General features: G+C 46.2%; 1 protein-coding gene across 3 annotated transcripts in view; it reads right to left on the bottom strand.

Moving 5' to 3' along the window:
- Positions 1–18,661, bottom strand: part of PTGER3 (prostaglandin E receptor 3) — a 67,612-nt gene that overhangs the window by 32,188 nt on the left and 16,763 nt on the right. For 2 of the 3 annotated variants that reach the window (XM_084757072.1, XM_084757071.1), the window contains one exon: positions 4,450–4,629. The exons of the other annotated variant lie outside the window; for it this stretch is intronic. In XM_084757072.1, coding sequence (XP_084613198.1) covers positions 4,450–4,629 — 180 coding nt within the window. The remainder of the gene's footprint in view (positions 1–4,449; positions 4,630–18,661) is intronic. 3 annotated transcript variants of the gene reach the window in all.

The raw sequence follows: 18,661 nt of genomic DNA, 5'->3' as shown, positions 1-18,661 counted from the left end.
ATTGAAGCTGTCTAGAAACAAGCAACATGAGCCTCACCTACAGCAAGTATGTCTGTCCTCTGTGCTGTCTGAGAGGACAAGCAGGCAGGCTGAGGAAGGCCAGGCCATGTGTGTAAAACAGTGGCAAGGGTGGGTGTGGGAGGCCAGCCCACGTGCTGTGAAATGTTGAGGACACACAGCTGGCCGTAGAGAAGCTCCTGGAAATAATACTCTTTGTCTCAATTGCAACTCAGACATGTAGGCAACTGAGAGGCATGTGGTAAGTTCTCCTCACTAAACAGAGAACATCCTCTGTTTATGGCATCACAGCGTGACGGTTGGAGCTAGAGGTCACAGGCAGACACATGACCTTCACCTCAGGGATCACAAATGTGGTACTTGAAGGAAATGGCCTCCTCAACTCTCTGGTTGGTGCTTTGCTTGCCAACTGCTTCCTTGGGTTGACTTTTAAGTTTTGTAATGCTCTCATATGCAATACTGTGAACTCTCATCAGCATTTTATTGCCACAGAAAATGCACCTCTGGGCTTAATCAAAGGCGCAAAAGTTTTTAACACTTATTTTGGTTTCAATTTTGACATATTTCAGTTTTTAAGAACTACAAAACAAACACCAAGTGATGATCTGCGATACTCTGCCACAGCCTAGGGCTTGGTGCCTAGGGCTCGGTGGATGAGCCACATTTTAATTATTCTAGTTAAGCTGTTCCTGTATTTACAGCAACAAGCACTCTGCAGGGTGGCTTGCCACTCCTCCCCACATCGCATGCGCTCGAGAGCTAACTGGCAACACACATGCCAGGAAATTTAGAAGAGCAAAGTTTTTCTATGTTTTCATCTCTGGTTTGATCTCAACTCCAAAGAACTAATGAATAGTTGAATAATTTTTTTATTCTGGGAAAGCTGATATCCAGCCACTAACTTGGGGCCTCCAATCAATGAAACTATGAAAACCATTGATTTAAATAAAGGGTCAAAGCCATTGGAAATGTAAGCATCTGGGACACTGCCAAAGGGCTACCATTTTGAGTCCTCTCTGTGAGGACTTTAAGTCTTGCCATTAACTTGTGGGACAGTCTATAATTTTTCTGTAACCTGTCAGATCTTTTATGAAATGAGGAAGAGTTAAGCAGAAATATACACATAACTTTTATATAAGAATAGTTTAAAAAAATTTAAAAAAAGAATAGTTTAAACCTATTGTGAGTATACATACGGATTTAAAATGCCTTGGTATAAAGCATTAGACAAGTTTCATAGAGCTCACTGTTTTGTTGTTGTTGTTGTTGTTGTTGTGTTGTTGTTGTTGTTTTGACATGCAGTCTTTTGTTGCCTGACTGGCAGGAAATCACTATGTAAGCCAGAGTAGCCTCAATGTGAGGTGAGCTTCTGGCCTGTACCTCTTGAAGTCTGTGACTAGAGGCAGGCATCACCTTGCTTGGCTCTAAAGTAACAGTAATACATTTTTGTTTCTCCAACTGAGGAGTATTTTTAAGATAGCCACTAAAATCCATTTTACTTGAAACCTTAACTCTTTGTATTTGAGACATATAGTCTCTCCCATCTATAACATGACATGAAGCCTAAATTCATTTGAAAGCTACAGACACTTGCTAATTTTACATGTGTTTCTACATTTCTCTCACTTGTTCTTTCTGTGTGGGTTTTTGGGCCTCTAACAAATACTTTCGAGTTGAGGAAAAGGCTCTAACCCTAAACACGCACTCTTCTTCCTATGTGTGCATGGATAAACCAGCAGTTTGGAAGAGAACTTAAAGACTGGTCAATTGACCGTGAGGGCTTTTTGGAGTGCCATGGTATTGATGACTGCAGACTCATATTAAGAAAGAGATACAGAAGGCTTCTGTGACAACTCCTCCCCTCCCCCGCACCCCAAAAGTAACAGCGTAGACAGAAAGCCATTGAAGAGAAGTCTTAAAAATTGCAGTAAGTATGCTGAGGTGTAGTAAAACTGAGGGCTCCTGGTGGGGGTGCAGGTAGGGAAGGCCTCGGTTTCCCTTAAGGGGCTGGCCACCGAGAGTTCGATGAGGTGAGGAGGAGGGCAACACAAGTCGGACATGCTTTCTGTTTTTCTTCCTCAACTTGTGGGGGGCCAGTCACATGGGGGTGGACTTGAGAAGGCTGGGAATTGAGAGTGCTCAGGGTTGGTGACGTGAAATTTTCAAATAATCAATAAAAAATATTACAGAAAAAAGAAGACTTGCGTGAACTCAGAAACAGAGATGCCCCCTTCTGTCTGCAGAAGCACTCTCCCTGCACAAAGAGCCTCTGTAGCACCTCACTGAACTCCCACTGTCCAGGACTCTGGGGGACTTTTACTTCTTAGCACTTTCATTTAACACTTGGGACTTTTATTTTACCGCTGGCTTCCTAGGTAACAAAGCTCACAGTTTCTCGTTTCTGCCTCCTCTCTAGCTTGTTGAAAAGCAGCCTTTCCTTCTCTCCTACCTCAGAATCCCTGGCAGGAACTGACTTAGCAGGCCAGGATAAGTTTCAGCCTCTTCTGTTTTTTTCCAATTTGATGAAAAAACGATGCTCTTTTGATAGTGACCTCCTTTACCAGTTGGAAATACATCCTTTAGATTATTAACACAAATGACAATGTGCTGCACAGAAACACGGCAAATGCCTCTGTTTACTCATGTAAATAAGAAGACATTTACTATGGGCTTGAAGAGCTGTAACAAATGTGTCAACAGCCCCAAGAGTGAGCAGAAGTTTTGGGAGAACCTCATTTACTCAGCCATGGAATTAACAGCAGGTGTGGGGAGAGGTAACAAAATTATACTGTGTGTATCTACCTGATCACAGGAGGGCTGGGAAGCACCCCAAAAGCAAAGCCTACTTGCTATAGGGTCATGTAAGTATTGGGGGAGGACAATTTTGTCCTATATTCTATGAAGCACATCAAAGGGATATTTGTTTTATAACAGGGATGGCAAAGGTTTATTCTTGTCTTATTTTCACATATGGGTTGTGGAGCCATCCTGGGCGGTACCAGTTCTTTAGATTCTGACTCAGTTTGACATGACAATTTAGACAGATTATCCTAACTGACCTAGGCCAGTAAGCATGATTAATCTAACAGATACAGTGTAACAGTTACAATCAACCCTCATTCAAACTGGTACTAACCACAAGAAAATGCCACTGTGTAATGAGCAGAAAGAAAACTCCAGCTTTGAGGAAACTAAGACGCAATAATGCACAAGAAAAAATTTTCACATTGTGTATTAAAGCAGTTACAGAACAAAGCTGCCAAAGAATACGGACAGTGTCTGGGTGCCCCTGAAGGGGCACAGTGTTTGTGGGGTAACTTTTCACCTCTCCAATCCTGAAGCTTCTTGTAATTTACCTGTGACACAAGGAGACCTTAAGCCAAAGCATCAATCCCGTGCCCTCATAAGCTGTGTGAAAAGCCAGCCAGATGCGGAACTGAATTAAGAAGAGCGCTAACCTGAGACAAGGCAAAGGCTGGGGAGTCAGAATTAATATTCCTGTCTTATAAGGCAGGCAGACACTGGTGGGAACAGAACTGGCCCACAGTTCTCAATCCAGTCTTCAGGTAGCATTCTGAAACACTGGGTCACGAGTCTCCTAGGTTGCTCATGACTCTCCTCCAGGCTTCTAAGAGTGCAAAATGCGTTCAAAGGGAAGAACATCCCACAACAGTGGGTAGATGCAAACGGTCTTATTGGAAACAAGAGTAATTGGAACTTATTGGATTAAGGAATAAACTTCTATAACAACCCAACCAAAGTTAAGTTTTGTAAGGTTATGAGCTAATAATCTATTGAACAATATTTGAATAGCATCAAGACAATGAATATGTGGATACATTATACATTAAAAAAAACAATTAGGTTCTTTAAATTTTGAGTGGGAGAAAATATGTCAGAAGAAAAGTAACAGAGACAATGATGAAAGAGAACACACCCAACATCCTTGGACAAAATAATTCACTGTGACCTGGTCCCCTGCCCAAGGGGTTTACACGCCAATCTCCCCACACACAATGTGCTGGAACAGCAACCATCCTTACCCCAGGCATCTTCGGGTCGTTTATCATAAGTGTTTCGTCACAAGTAACCCCAAATTCAGCTAAAACTGGCTGAGACCCAAAATACCAGACTATGACTAACAGATTTTCCCTTTGTTTGTATTTCAGGATTTTGGCACAGAGGGGTTATCTATGCTTCTCAAACCATCCAGTTTTATATCAAAAATTCCATCCCAGCACATAAACAGCAGCATGCCAGAGATGCCTCAATCTGTAAGGGTTAGGGACATTGGCTGCAAAAAGCTGTGTGTGTGTGTGTGTGTGTGCTCGCTAGCTATGTTCTCTCTCACGGCTGCACTACTTCGTTAGTTAATGAGACGGGCTGCCCTTTCTGTCCATTGCTAGAGCAGCTTGAGACAGCGTTCGCTACCTGGCAGAACTTCTGCAGAAGGATCTTTCTTAGCAGCAGATAAACCCAGGGGTCCAAGATCTGGTTCAGCGACGCCAGGCGAACTGCGATCAGGAAGGAATTGCACTCCTTCTCCTTTCCGGTCTGTGTCTTGCATTGCTCGACTGACGTCTGGTTGAAGATCATTTTCAACATCATTATCTAAGAAAGAAGCACAGAGAGTTGTTGCAAAGCTTGACAGGGTCGTGGGCATTTCTGCAGAGCATCCGGCCCAGACGGCGTTTTCGAAAGCTCCCTGCTGAACCTGAACCGGGTGTAGATCCAGACACAGTAACAGAATGCCACTACAGACTGTGCTACAGATTTTCCCACATGTTGGGCAATTTAACACGACACAGTCTTGTAAAAATATGTGGGTTTTTGGTTCTTGGCTTTTGAAATTTAAGAGGTCTGGATATAACACATCTCCAAATTAGCTGAATTTGCCAGGAGGCTGGTACCGAATAGAGACCTAACAGTTCAGCAATAATGACGACACATTAATATAAATTCCAATGATTCTAGCTAAATATGTTCCTGAAAGAAAAACATAGAAGAAAGGGTGAAAACACAAGCACATTATTGTGATTCTCATTAGTGGTTTTGTTTCGCCAACATGAGTGCCATGCGAAGTCACTCATATGCATTTAGTAGCCTTACAAAGCTGGGTCATTGCCACTTCTCTTTTGCAATTACAAAAACTGTAATTTAATGATGTGAAATGGCTGAGCCAAATTCAAATTTTAGTTCATTAAAACTACTGGGTTGCAGAGATGGCTCCAAGGCTGTATGAACGCTGGCTGTTCTTCCGGAAGACTTGTGTTTGATCCTCAGAACCAACATGGTGGCTCACAGCCATCTGTAACACCAGTTCTTGAGGATCTGCTGTCCTCTTTTCTGGTCTCTGTGGGAGCCATACATGCACACATGGTGTACATGCGTACGTGCAGGTAAAACGTATTAATTTAAATTAGATATAAGACCTTCATGGCACATGTTATTTTATTTTTAAATCTTTGTATATATGTATATGGAAGGGCATCTCCATCTACATGTTAAAACAAACTCAGGATGGTGGGCTATCCTGGTGTTATCTCCCAGTTAGTGTAGTCCCAGCAACTACAGTCGGCTTACAGAAAACAGATACACATCTGGCAAGGGTTTATATTTGAAGGGCTATACTACGTGATACAAATATTAATGCAACACTATGTAGCATTCACAAGTATGTTTGAATTAATATGTTTGTGTGGGTGAATAGTTGTTATTTTCATATGAAGAAAAATGCAATGGTTCTTAAGCATAGGAGAAGATGTTCAAAGTCATTAGTCATAATAAAAACACCAACAATGAGGAAGAAACATTTCATACCCACAAGACATTATAAATGAGGAACTGTGGTCATCAGAAGTGTTAGTGAGAGGTGGGGCAAAAGTGACCCCAACACAGGGGTGGGATGAGCCCTGATTGAAAGTGACCCCAACACAAGGGTGAAGATGAGCCCTGGTGAAAGGTGACCCCAACACAGGGGTGAGGATGAGCCCAGATGAAAAGTGACCCCAACACAGGGGTGAGATTAGTTCTGGTGAAAAGTGACCCCAACACAAGGGTGAAGATGAGCCCTGGTGAAAGGTGACCCCAACACAGGGGTGAGATTAGCTCTGGTGAAAAGTGACCCCAACACAGGGGTGGGATGAGCCCTGGTGAAAGGAAGCATGAAGATGTAATTTGCCTTTATTTTTTTTCACCCCAGCAATACCAAACACACCGTTGGGTCTTTCTGAGCAGAAGTGGCGTGTCATCATCCCTGGCATCCCTGCTTACATGACAGTGGGGGACAGGAACAACACAGACTCCAGTTTATGAACAGAAGCAAAGACAGGGGTTGGCTTCACCTCCCCAGACCTATGTCAGTACTAGTCATGTCCTCACGCAGTGCCTTAGTTAGGGTTTCTAACGCTTTGATAAAATACCATGACCAAAAGCAAGTTGTACGGGGGAAGTTTATTTGGCTTACACGTCCACCTCATAGTCCATCACTGAAGGAAGTCAGGACAGAAACTCAAGCAGGGCAGGAACCTTCAGGCAGGAGCTGATGCAGAGACTTCTGACCTCCACATTTGAGCTGTGGCATACATAAGCCAACACTCATATATACACATCATACACACACACACACACACACACACACACACACACACACACACACACGAGGGAGAGAGAGAGAGAGAGAGAGAGAGAGAGAGAGAGAGAGAGAGAGAGAGAGAGAGAGAGAGAGAGATCTAGAATTCAAGACCAGCAGTGCAGGGATGGGCTGGGCCCTCGCACATCAATCACTAACTAAGAAAATACTCTAGCTGGGTGTGGTGGCACAAATCTTTAATCCCAGCACTGGGGAGGAGATCTTTGTGAGTTCGAGGCCAGCCTGGACAGCTAAGGCTACACAGAGAAAGAAACCCTGTCTTGAAAAACCAAAAAGTCAAAAAAAAAAAAAAAAAAAAAGGGAAAGAAAAGAAAAAAGAAAGAAAGAAATAATATGCTCTACAGTCTTGCTTGTCTACAGCCCAGTTTTATGGAGGCATTTTTCTCAATTGGGGTCCCTCCTCTCAGATGACTCTAGCCTGTGTCAAGTTGACATAAAAAGCAGACAGCACACAAGGTTAGCATACAGATAGTGCATAGGATTATGGATAAAGTGTGTTAAATCAAACATTGTTAAAACAGTCACTTAAAAACTATTTTAAAGAATTTTTTACTTTAAAACTGTGGCCACAGTCTCACCCGAGTCCAGATCCTCCAACAACTGAGTCGGAGCAGTGACCGTCACCTGGCCCCACAGTGCAGTGAAGTCTGTGGGAGCAGTGACCGTCACCTGGCCCCACAGTGCAGTGAGTCTGTGGGAGCAGTGACAGTCACCTGGCCCCACAGTGCAGTGAAGTCTGTGGGAGCAGTGACAGTCACCTGGCCCCACAGTGCAGTGAAGTCTGTGGGAGCAGTGACAGTCACCTGGCCCCACAGTGCAGTGAGTCTGTGGGAGCAGTGACCGTCACCTGGCCCCACAGTGCAGTGAAGTCTGTGGGAGCAGTGACCGTCACCTGGCCCCACAGTGCAGTGAAGTCTGTGAGAGCAGTGACCGTCACCTGGCCCCACAGTGCAGTGAAGTCTGCGGGAGCAGTGACAGTCACCTGGCCCCACAGTGCAGTGAAGTCTGCGGGAGCAGTGACAGTCACCTGGCCCCACAGTGCAGTGAAGACTGTGGGAGCAGTGACAGTCACCTGGCCCCACAGTGCAGTGAAGTCTGTGGGAGCAGTGACAGTCACCTGGCCCCACAGTGCAGTGAAGTCTGTGGGAGCAGTGACAGTCACCTGGCCCCACAGTGCAGTGAAGTCTGTGGGAGCAGTGACAGTCACCTGGCCCCACAGTGCAGTGAGTCTGTGGGAGCAGTGACCGTCACCTGGCCCCACAGTGCAGTGAAGTCTGTGGGAGCAGTGACAGTCACCTGGCCCCACAGTGCAGTGAGTCTGTGGGAGCAGTGACCGTCACCTGGCCCCACAGTGCAGTGAAGTCTGTGGGAGCAGTGACAGTCACCTGGCCCCACAGTGCAGTGAAGTCTGTGGGAGCAGTGACCGTCACCTGGCCCCACAGTGCAGTGAGTCTGTGGGAGCAGTGGTCACCTGGCCCCACAGTGCAGTGAGTCTGTGGGAGCAGTGACCGTCACCTGGCCCCACAGTGCAGTGAGTCTGTGGGAGCAGTGACCGTCACCTGGCCCCCAGTGCAGTGAGTCTGTGGGAGCAGTGACAGTCACCTGGCCCCACAGTGCAGTGAGTCTGTGGGAGCAGTGACAGTCACCTGGCCCCCAGTGCAGTGAGTCTGTGGGAGCAGTGACAGTCACCTGGCCCCACAGTGCAGTGAAGTCTGTGGGAGCAGTGACAGTCACCTGGCCCCACAGTGCAGTGAAGTCTGTGGGAGCAGTGACAGTCACCTGGCCCCACAGTGCAGTGAGTCTGTGGGAGCAGTGACCGTCACCTGGCCCCACAGTGCAGTGAAGTCTGTGGGAGCAGTGACAGTCACCTGGCCCCACAGTGCAGTGAGTCTGTGGGAGCAGTGACCGTCACCTGGCCCCACAGTGCAGTGAAGTCTGTGGGAGCAGTGACAGTCACCTGGCCCCACAGTGCAGTGAAGTCTGTGGGAGCAGTGACCGTCACCTGGCCCCACAGTGCAGTGAGTCTGTGGGAGCAGTGGTCACCTGGCCCCACAGTGCAGTGAGTCTGTGGGAGCAGTGACCGTCACCTGGCCCCACAGTGCAGTGAGTCTGTGGGAGCAGTGACCGTCACCTGGCCCCCAGTGCAGTGAGTCTGTGGGAGCAGTGACAGTCACCTGGCCCCACAGTGCAGTGAGTCTGTGGGAGCAGTGACAGTCACCTGGCCCCCAGTGCAGTGAGTCTGTGGGAGCAGTGACAGTCACCTGGCCCCACAGTGCAGTGAGTCTGTGGGAGCAGTGACCGTCACCTGGCCCCCAGTGCAGTGAGTCTGTGGGAGCAGTGACCGTCACCTGGCCCACAGTGCAGTGAGTCTGTGGGAGCAGTGACCGTCACCTGGCCCCCAGTGCAGTGAGTCTGTGGGAGCAGTGACAGTCACCTGGCCCCACAGTGCAGTGAGTCTGTGTTCTCTAGAGCTCCTGTCTGAAGCCCCAACACCCACTGGGATACTACCAGAGCCAGGGGTTTGGAGAGGTAACTCAGTGTAGATCATAGGACAATGCTCCTGGGCTGAGGTCAGAGTCTTTGTAAGGAGAGGGAGGTCCCCAGTCTCTGTGCTGGCTGTGAGGACGCAGCCTGAAGACAGCCATGTCCAAGCCAGAAAACTGGCTTTTAGGGGAGCTGAGTCAGGAAGCACTGGGCCGTGGAGTTCCCAGCCTCCAGAACCGTAGAAATGCATGCCTGGCATGTAAGGTGCAGTGTCTTAAACTGTGGGATTGTGACACCATATGAGGTCACCTCACTGAATGTGGAGGTTGTAAAACAAAACAAAACAAAAATTCACCAGTGGTATAAGGCTGTTGCATGCGCAATGACCAAAAGTGAATGAGTGCGAGATACTTGTAAATGTGCTGAATCTAGACGTCCCTAGTACCACGCTGCAGCCTTGGTTCCGAAATATAGCACCCATCATGCTGCATGAGGCCTACACCACTGTCTTCAAACAGTTCAGCTCAGATTTGAGACTACTGTGTTAGGAATTACAAGGTTGAGCCCAGCGTGGTGGTGCACGACTTTAATCCCAGCACTCGGGAGGCAGAGGCAGGTGGATCGATGTGAGTTCAAGGCCAGCCTCGTCTACAAAGTGAATCCAGTAAAGTCAGTATTGCTACACAGAAAAACTCTGTCTTAAAAAAAAAAAAGGGAATTGCAAGGTTTTCACTGCACAAACAGGTCGTCTGTTCTCACAGGATGGTTTTTGTATGGAGCGAGAGACTTGCATTGTTCTCTGACCTTCTCACCTGGAAGGTGTCAAATCAGTATAATTTTGGGTTTAGAACTGTGTTACAATATTTGGGATTAAAAATAAGTCTCTATTTTAACTTCAAAGCATCTGTACAGTTAAGGAAAGACTCAAAGGAGTGGGAGAAATCTTTGTCAGCTATACATATACATACACAGAGAACTCAAGAACCAAAGCATTAAAAAAAAAAAGCACAGCCTTATCAACCACAGAAATGCAAATTAAACAGAGCTTACGAAGCAGACTACACCCTTATCAACCAGGGAAATGCAAATCAAAACTTTGAGATGTCATCATATTGTAGTCAGGGTGGGTAAGATTAAGGAAACGAATGACAACAAGTGATAGTGAGGGCACCCTGAGAAAGGGACCCTCTTTCTTCACTGCTGTGGAAATGAGAAGGGTGCAGACACTACGCTGTGGAAACAGTATGAACAGCCCTCTGTACGCTATCCATACATCTACCTTGTGACTTAGCTGCAGCAGTCCTGGCCCACGCCCAAAGGGCTCAGTTATCCTGTCACAGAGGCACCTAAGAGACCTGCTTATCCACGTCCGCTGCTGGTCTACTCACAATAGCAAGGGGACAAAAACAGCCTAGGTGTCCACCACCTAATGAACGTACAGTGGAAATGTGTTAACTGTATGCAAGGGAGCTTTGTTCAGCCGTGAAGAGAAATGAAGTCAATACATTTGCAGGTAAGTGGACAGGAACTTGAAAAGCTGTCCCAGGTGAGGGTGTCAGCTTTAAGCCTTTAAGTTTGTGTGTTTAATATGAAATACCGGTAAGTAAGGTAATACAGTAACTAGGAAAGAGGCCGTGGGGAGATGGGGGAGCAGAACGCACCTGATAAAAAGGTAGAAAGATAGTAATAGGGAGAAAAAGCTGGGGGAGGGGTGGGAAGGCAGTGCACAGGAAGGAGGGATGCTCAAGCTAAGAATGTTTGGAAAAAACTGTAAGTTCCCTGGATATATGTGCATATAGGAAGGGACAGAATTGGAGCTACCTACAGCCCACACACTAGAGGCAGAAGGACACAGTCCTCCCAGAAGCCACAGCTCCCCAACAAAGAGCCCAGTGCGGGGTGCGGGACACTTTCCTCCGAGTTGTTGGTTGGGGGAAGGTGTCAAAGAAGCCTCCCAAGCAAGTGCCACGAACCTTGGTTACCCAGAAGAGCTTGAGGATGACAGCTATTGGTGAGAATACCACTTGTTTTTGTCGCAGCACATAGGGAAATCAAAACAACAGTGTGGCCCCCTGGACACACTGGCTGCAGTCCAGGGATGCCCATGCCAGACTAGCCTCCAAGTCTGTCAAGCTCAAGTCCTGTGCCTTTTGAGCCACCAAGAGTTTAGTGCTTTGTGAAAGCAGCAGTAGGAAGTTATTGCCTCCCCACACTGAGCTCCTGTGAACAATAAATGTGGAGTGAGAACGCTGCTCTCGCTCAGGGATAAACCGTGTTTACAGTCTTCACTTTCTTAGGAACTCTTTCAAGAACTGTGAAGGAAAATGTAAAACATCACCATCAACTCCTGCCTGAGGGACCTCGGTTTCTAGCAGACAGCAGACATCGCTGAAGGCATGCTATGCAGTGGTGTGAGGCTAGAGCTCAGTGTATTCGCTTAAAAGCTTTAAAACTTCTCTTTTCAACTCATGGTTTTGTGTGTGTGTGTGTGTGTGTGTGTGAGAGAGAGAGAGAGAGAGAGAGAGAGAGAGAGAGAGAGAGAGAGAGAGAGAGAGAGAGAGAGAGAAACACTAATCAACCCTCTTTCCCCTTATTTTAAACAGTTGCGAAGTTTCTGCCTACTTCTTGCAGAGCCTTGTAAAGGGCAATCATCTAAAATGTATTTAGCCATTGACTGTCTTTCAGTAGTTGTTTGGACCAAGTTACTTAAAGTTGCTTGAAGTTGTATTTTCATTTTCTCTTATAAAATAAAGTATTGAGTTTCTTTAACTCTTCGTGGTCATGAATATTTACAAAATGACGCACTAAAATAATATTTTAGTCATTTTACAGAGCCCTTCTTGCTTATTATAAATTAATTTTATGAGACTAATAATTTAAAATCATTTTTATGAGGCTAACATAGGTTTCATGCCCCTCACACAGGTTGCTAATTTCCTATACGTTCCCACTGGCAGTGCAGTTATTATAAAACTAGGAATAAGCTCTGTAAGCAAGGCTGGCACCCTGGCAGCCAAACCAGCTCTTCCCAGAAATCACGTGCTGGGACACTCGCAAGTAGCTGGAGCTGAAGGCAGCATCCAGGATGCTCCCTTTCCAACTGACTGCAGAGAAGGAAACGGGGCCTCAGATAGCCATCTCATCTTGAGTAAGAATGCAACTTGGCATCTACCTGAGGATTTCTTATGCTTAAGGAGCTAATCTGTGATGCCGACTTTCGTGTGTGAGCCTGCAAACTTTTGAAGCTGCTCAGACTTTAGGAGAAAACCTTGGGCATGGATCTGCACACTGGTGCAGTTCTGCTCTTCATAAGGGGGAGGGAGAAGGAACATACAGAGCATATTCAACTGGTACAGAAGGGGGTTTCTTTTTCTTTTTAAATATATACCTTGCATTGCTTTTCCTTCTGAGCAGCCACATATAACATAGGATCTGGTCAGGAGAGTTGGAGAGGCAGCATCCCAGGTTTCTTGCCACTACCCCTGGAAGGAGACATCTCTGCACTAAAGACAATCAGGACCAGACGCCGTCAAGAGTGGTTTTCATAGTCTGCACTTGGATTGTACTCTGTGGCAGCAAGTTGGGACTTCACACACTTAGAAACTTCCAGAACTAGCCTTCTCGGTTCAGAAGCTCCATGCTGTGAGTTGTTGGCCAGCTGTACCATTGAGGATGACAGATAAATGCACATAGACAAACTAATTAGTGTCGCAGAGATTAAAACTGGCAGGCTGCTCGCAGAGGCCTTGATGGGACTTTCACACATCCTTGCTTCACTCCTAATATAATTCTTTAAGATAAATTTCTTTACAAGCCAATCCATCTGTGACGTTTTGCTCTGGAGTCGGCTGAGCTGCGGCAGGGCAACCTGCTCCACTGGAAATCCCTGTCCTTTCACGAACACGTTGCACTTTATACTGGAACCAGTTTGGGCCGGTCAAGCACGTAATTGCGTGATGCGGAGGATTGCTGGAGGACCGCGAACACTGCTCTCCAGCAGCCGCTCTGCTTGCTAGTCAGTTGTCAGGTGGCCCCTGGGCCGCGCTCCGCTGTTTCTGAGGCTTCCCTCGCTTATCCGATGCAAACACAGGGTGACACTCAGCTCATAAACACCAAGACAAGCTGGCGGAGTCCTTTCCTCTCTTGCCGGCTTTCGGCACCACTCGCTGCTCTCTGGGTTTTGCCAACCACCCGCTGGACCAGAGACTTTCTCTAATAATTATGGAATAAAGCCATTTGGAAGAGAAAATAAACACAAAGGAAGAAGCTGTAACACGGAAGGCAATTCCTCCCGAGGGAAATTTCACACTTTCGGAGTAAATGAAGGACAAATACAAAGTTTGAGATTGTGGCTGGCGAATCGTGAGGCTCTGGGAAATGTGGTCTCAGGAGCAAAACTAAAGGCTTTAGGCTGACGCTTTGCTCAGGAGTTCAAGTACTTTCATAAACTGGACCCGGTTCTGATTGGAAGTTAGAGACAGGCACTTAGGTTTTTTTCCCCCCCTCGAAACAGGGTTTCTCTGTGTAGCCTTAGCTGTCCTGGACTCACTTTGTAGACCAGGCTGGCCTCGAACTCACAGCAGTCCGCCTGCCTCTGCCTCCCAAGTGCTGGGACTAAAGGCAGGCGCCACCATGCCCGGCCTAATCCACCATCTTTGAAGCAGGACCAGCACACGTTCACCACCATCCTCTCCACCTGGCACGGAACTTGCAAAAATGACAGCAGGGTAAGTGTAACCAACACCTGGTCTGCACAGGGCACCGGTTCCCAGCCCAGGGTCTGCCCACTGTAGTGCAGACTTCTAAAAACAAACAAACAAACAAATAAACAAGAAAAAAACCCAAAACAAAAACCACTTGACATTCAAAGACAAGACAGTGCAGGAGAGGCAACCTGCAGGAACAAAAGTGTCTTAGTTGCTTTTTTTGTTGGTGTGACAAAACACTGAGGAAAAACCTGCTTGAGGAGGAAAGGGTTTGTCTGGCTCACGGCCCATCCTCACAGGAGGAAACCAGGGCAGGGTCAGAGCAGGAAGGCAGAGTGAGCCAGTAAGCAGTGCTTCTCTGTGGCCATTGCATCAGGTCCTGCCTCCAAGTTCCCCAGCCCTAAAAAATGGCTTCCATTGAATGCATAATGTATATGCTTTCTAACACTGCCATTGAAAATCATGAAGTAACATGAAAAAATGTTCAGGATGTGGAAAAAGAACACATACTACATCTGTAACTAAGAATCAACTTCTGTGTATATACACAGAATATTAGTAACAGTTACCAGTGAGCAAGAATTAAGGCAATTTCTGTTATCTTTTGTGTGTTTGTTTGTTTTCCAAATTCCCCACAATAATCATTATTTTATACTTAGTAGAAGCATTCCATTTAGAATGTGCTGGGTGACTTAGCTCTACAAGATGGTCTAGTAATTTGTTGGCAAGTTGTTAATGCTTGACCCAGCCTAAAACCACAACAGGGTCATTTTGGTTTGAATCCTATGCAGTCAATGTGTGTATAATTTAACAATTAATAGGAAAAAAACACTTTGTAGTTTATCAAAGAATATGGCTTATCCAACATATTCATTCACTAGAGGCAGTGGAACTTTGTGGTAACAGCTAGCTTCTGTTACAGCCACAACATGCAAACACATTGCTTCCTGCACTGCAGTCAGTGCATGATATAAATTAATGGTCAGATTTCCTTTACTTTATTTATTGTTTAGCATAAACTGGCAGGGCAGCAAACTCCAGGGATCCTCTTGCCTCTGCCTCTGAGCACCGGAGCTACATACAGGCCTAGGCCACTGCACCCAGTTTTTATGTAAGTGTGGGAGATTTGAACTCAGGTCCTTTTGCTTAAACAGCAAGCCGTCTTCTCAGCCCTGGGATTATGTCTTAATTTACTTTTTTATTAATTAACTTATTTATTCACCTCACATCCTGGTTGTAATCTCCCCCCTCCTCTCCTCCCAATCCTACCCTCTCTTTCCCATTAAGGTACCATACAAAGTAAGAGGTGTCCTTCATTAAGGCATTTTCCAAACTGTTTTTGTTTTTTGTTTTTCTCACCTGGTTGGACAACAACATCATTTGACGTTGTAGTGGGTCAAGATGACAGCTCTGGGTGTGCACTGTGTGACACCTTCACCTTGGAGGATCCAGACAAAGCCGGAGTCACCTCCAGGCTCAGGGTCCCCCCTGGACCCCATGACTCCCTCCAGTGCCAGGCCGTTCTCCTGGGGTACGTCATAAGCTGTTCACAGCCTTAAATCTCCTCTCAGAAGACACAGCATCTGTGACCCTGTCTGTGCCCTGGAAACCCTCCATCCAGAATTTCAAAACATTTCAACACCTTTCTAAGTCCCCCAGTTATAGTTAACTTCACTCTAGTTTGACTTTTCAGCTACCACTTGACATCTCTAAATTTCTGCTGGCTTTTTCTCTCCTTTTCCTCTTATGTCTCCCCACCCACCCCTCTCCTCCTCCCTCCTCCCCTCTCTCCTCCTCCCTCCTCCTTCTCTTCCCTCACGCTCCTCCTCCTTCTCCTTCTCTCCTTCTTCTCCTCCCTCCTCCCATCTCTCTTTCCTTCTCCCTCTCTCCCTCTCTTCCTCCCTCCTCTCATCTCTTCCTTTTCTCCTCCCTTCTCCTCTCTCTCAGGGTTCATGAACTATCAGTACCTCTTATTACTCATAACTTCCAGAAAATTCTATTTCTGGAATTCCAATTATAGCCACAGTAGTGCCTTGAAGCTGATAAGTTGAGGTTGGAAAGTAAGAAAAACAGCATACGATTAAAATAAAACGTCTTGAGTCATTAGAAGAATTTCTATCATCTACTTATTTATTAGCATTTCCCCCCAAAAAATATGACCCAAGGAAAAAGCAGAAGACATGATATGTTGCTACCATCCTTAGGATAGATACTTGCTCTCAAATCTCAGTACTCCATGTCAGCCCCCGGCCATTGCATGAGGGGACTATGCATGAGGCCAGCCATGAACTCGCGAGAATGCCTCCTTTACAAGCAAAACCCCATATTGCAGCACACACTGCTGTGTCCCACAGAGCCTGAGAAGTAATAAGTCACCTCTGTTTTCTGTTCTTAAACAAGGTCACTGTGGTGTGGGTTGAATGTGAGTGGGCCCCACAGGCTCACATGTTGAATTTTCGGTTAGCATTGGTGGAACTGTTTTGGGAGGACTAGGAGCTGTAGCCTTGTAGGAGGAGGTGTGCCACTAGAGGCGAGCTTTGAGGCTTCAGAAGCCCACCTTAGGAGGCCCCAGTCTCTCTGTGTCTCTGCCTCCTGCTGGTGGGTCAGATGTGAACTCTCAGCTCCTGCTCCAGCACCCTGCCTGCCCTCTGCCATGCTCCCCGCCTTGATGGCCATGGACTAACACTGAAATGGAAGCAGGTCCCCAGTTAAACGCTTCCTCTTATAACTTGTCTTTGTCATGGCACTTCATCACAGCAATAGAACAGTTGCCAAGATAGCCACTAGTGTAAGCGCGTGCCCGCTGGCCTGTGTTCTCAGACTAGGAAGTTCAAGAGTATTGCACTAAAACCTAGGGAAGATGGCAGAAAGGCATTCCAGTCCGAGAGGAAGCTAGCTGCCCTGGTCCTCTTCATCAGGAACCTCCCAATGACATGCCATCAGGAGGTGGCTCCCTCAGATCTCAGCCTTTCTAACCTGAGTGCTGTTACAATGACACCATGGACTTTACAGGGGCATTCACACCACAGCATCCACCCTCACAATTCAGCTGGCTTGCAAATCTTCCTGCCAGGGTTAGGCTTATAGTCACCAAGGCCACCAGAACTTCTAGACTCCATGGGAGTTCATTCTTTTCCCCAAACACAAAACAACACACCCTCATGGAGCTGACCAGCTTTGCCCACATTAACACCAGTCCTGTTGACTGTAAGCAGGAGTTGAGTTGTCCTTCAAGGGCAGATCCACAGCTAAAGGGACTGAAAGTGTCTCAGTGCCTGGGGTTCCCTTGATGCCAAAAGACTTTGTGACCTTCTGACAAAAGAGAACACTCGGTTTCTAGTGCTTCCCTCACGCTGTTCATTGGACTGAACTCTTGCCCACACCATGGCTGCTGATGAACATTTTTAGTACCTTGCCTCCTTTTGGGGACATTACGAATGAAGATAACCCTTTTAGGGATACCAACCTCAAAGAAGCCAGTTACTCAGCCTGCTTCACTCACAGTTTGGAAGCATTTGGTAAACTGAGTCTCAGCCACAGTCACTGGGTAAGTTCCACGTACTGGTTGTTGTCTGACTGTGCTAGTTACTTGTGTTTTATGATGAAATGCAAGAACATCCTTTCATTATCATCATGTGGGTGTAGGAGCTAAACAGAGGAGGGTCATGGCTAAGGCACACAACAGATGAGCACAGCATGCGGTGTCCCTCACAGGTGCCTGTCCCCTTCTGGTCATCATCCTCTAAGCCGCCATGTCTTTACTGTCATACTTGCCTCTTCTGGTCACTACATGGGTGGCAGGAGGGAGCCAACTGTCATTTGGTATTTCCATAATGAATAGTGAACTTTAGGCATGCATGGAAAATCTTGTTTGTTTGTCAGGAAATCTGACTTTAAGATGTCACTTAAATTACGGTCAGCACTTAATAATTTTATACCAGGTTTGAGAAACTTGAGAAAGATTTAAACACACTGTGTCTCATGGCAACATTCTCAATGATTCATCTGTTTGCTGTCTTGGTGAGTTTCTCTCTGTCCATTGGTTTACTGGAATTAATACCATTTGGTTTAGCAGCAGCACAGCCACAGAAGGAGGCACATAAGGAAGAAACTTACCTTCCCAAACTCTGCCTCCCTGAGGACCTCAGGCTCTCATCACCTGAGTCCGTTATCTCTGTCTCCCCTTGAAATGTGAACTCTGAAATCCATTCTCATGCCTTCCAGGACAATCACAACACTGCCCATACTATTATCTCAAGGAAAAATCTTTAGGGGATTTCATTATAAGTTGTAATGTTGATATCTTCAGGACTGCCACACAGAATGTTATGCTTCTCTGAGGAGACCTAATGAAGGAGTCTCTCAGTTAAAATAAGGGAAGTACAAAACCATCCACCTAAGGCAATACTGTGGGGTAGCAATAGAAGTCAATCAACAAACATGAGCCATATTGTACATTTCAGACTTTCAGTAGATTCACTTTCAAGTGATAAAACTAAACTCATTTGATTTTATCTAAAAACATTTAATTTTATTTCATTTTTTTATTCAATGTACCTGAATGCTAGCTTCAGCATCTAACTGTTTTTAAAATGTATTGAGTTGTTTTACTTCCCACGTTTTGTTATCCTGGTCATGGAGGAAGTGGTGGCCATAATAGTTCATGTCTGGAATCTCAGCACTCAAGCAGCAGAGGCAGGCAGATCTCTGTGAGTTGGAGTTAGAGGTAACTCTGTGATAATTATGTAGCAAGTTCCGTGACAGTCAGGGCTACAGAATAAGACCCTGCCTAAAAAAAGAA

This window comes from Acomys minous (genome assembly GCF_964271855.1).
Source record: "Acomys minous genome assembly, chromosome: 14".
Taxonomy (NCBI): domain Eukaryota; kingdom Metazoa; phylum Chordata; class Mammalia; order Rodentia; family Muridae; genus Acomys; species Acomys minous.
Note: the sequence above shows the minus strand (reverse complement) of the source record. Positions and strands in the feature narration are given on the sequence as shown.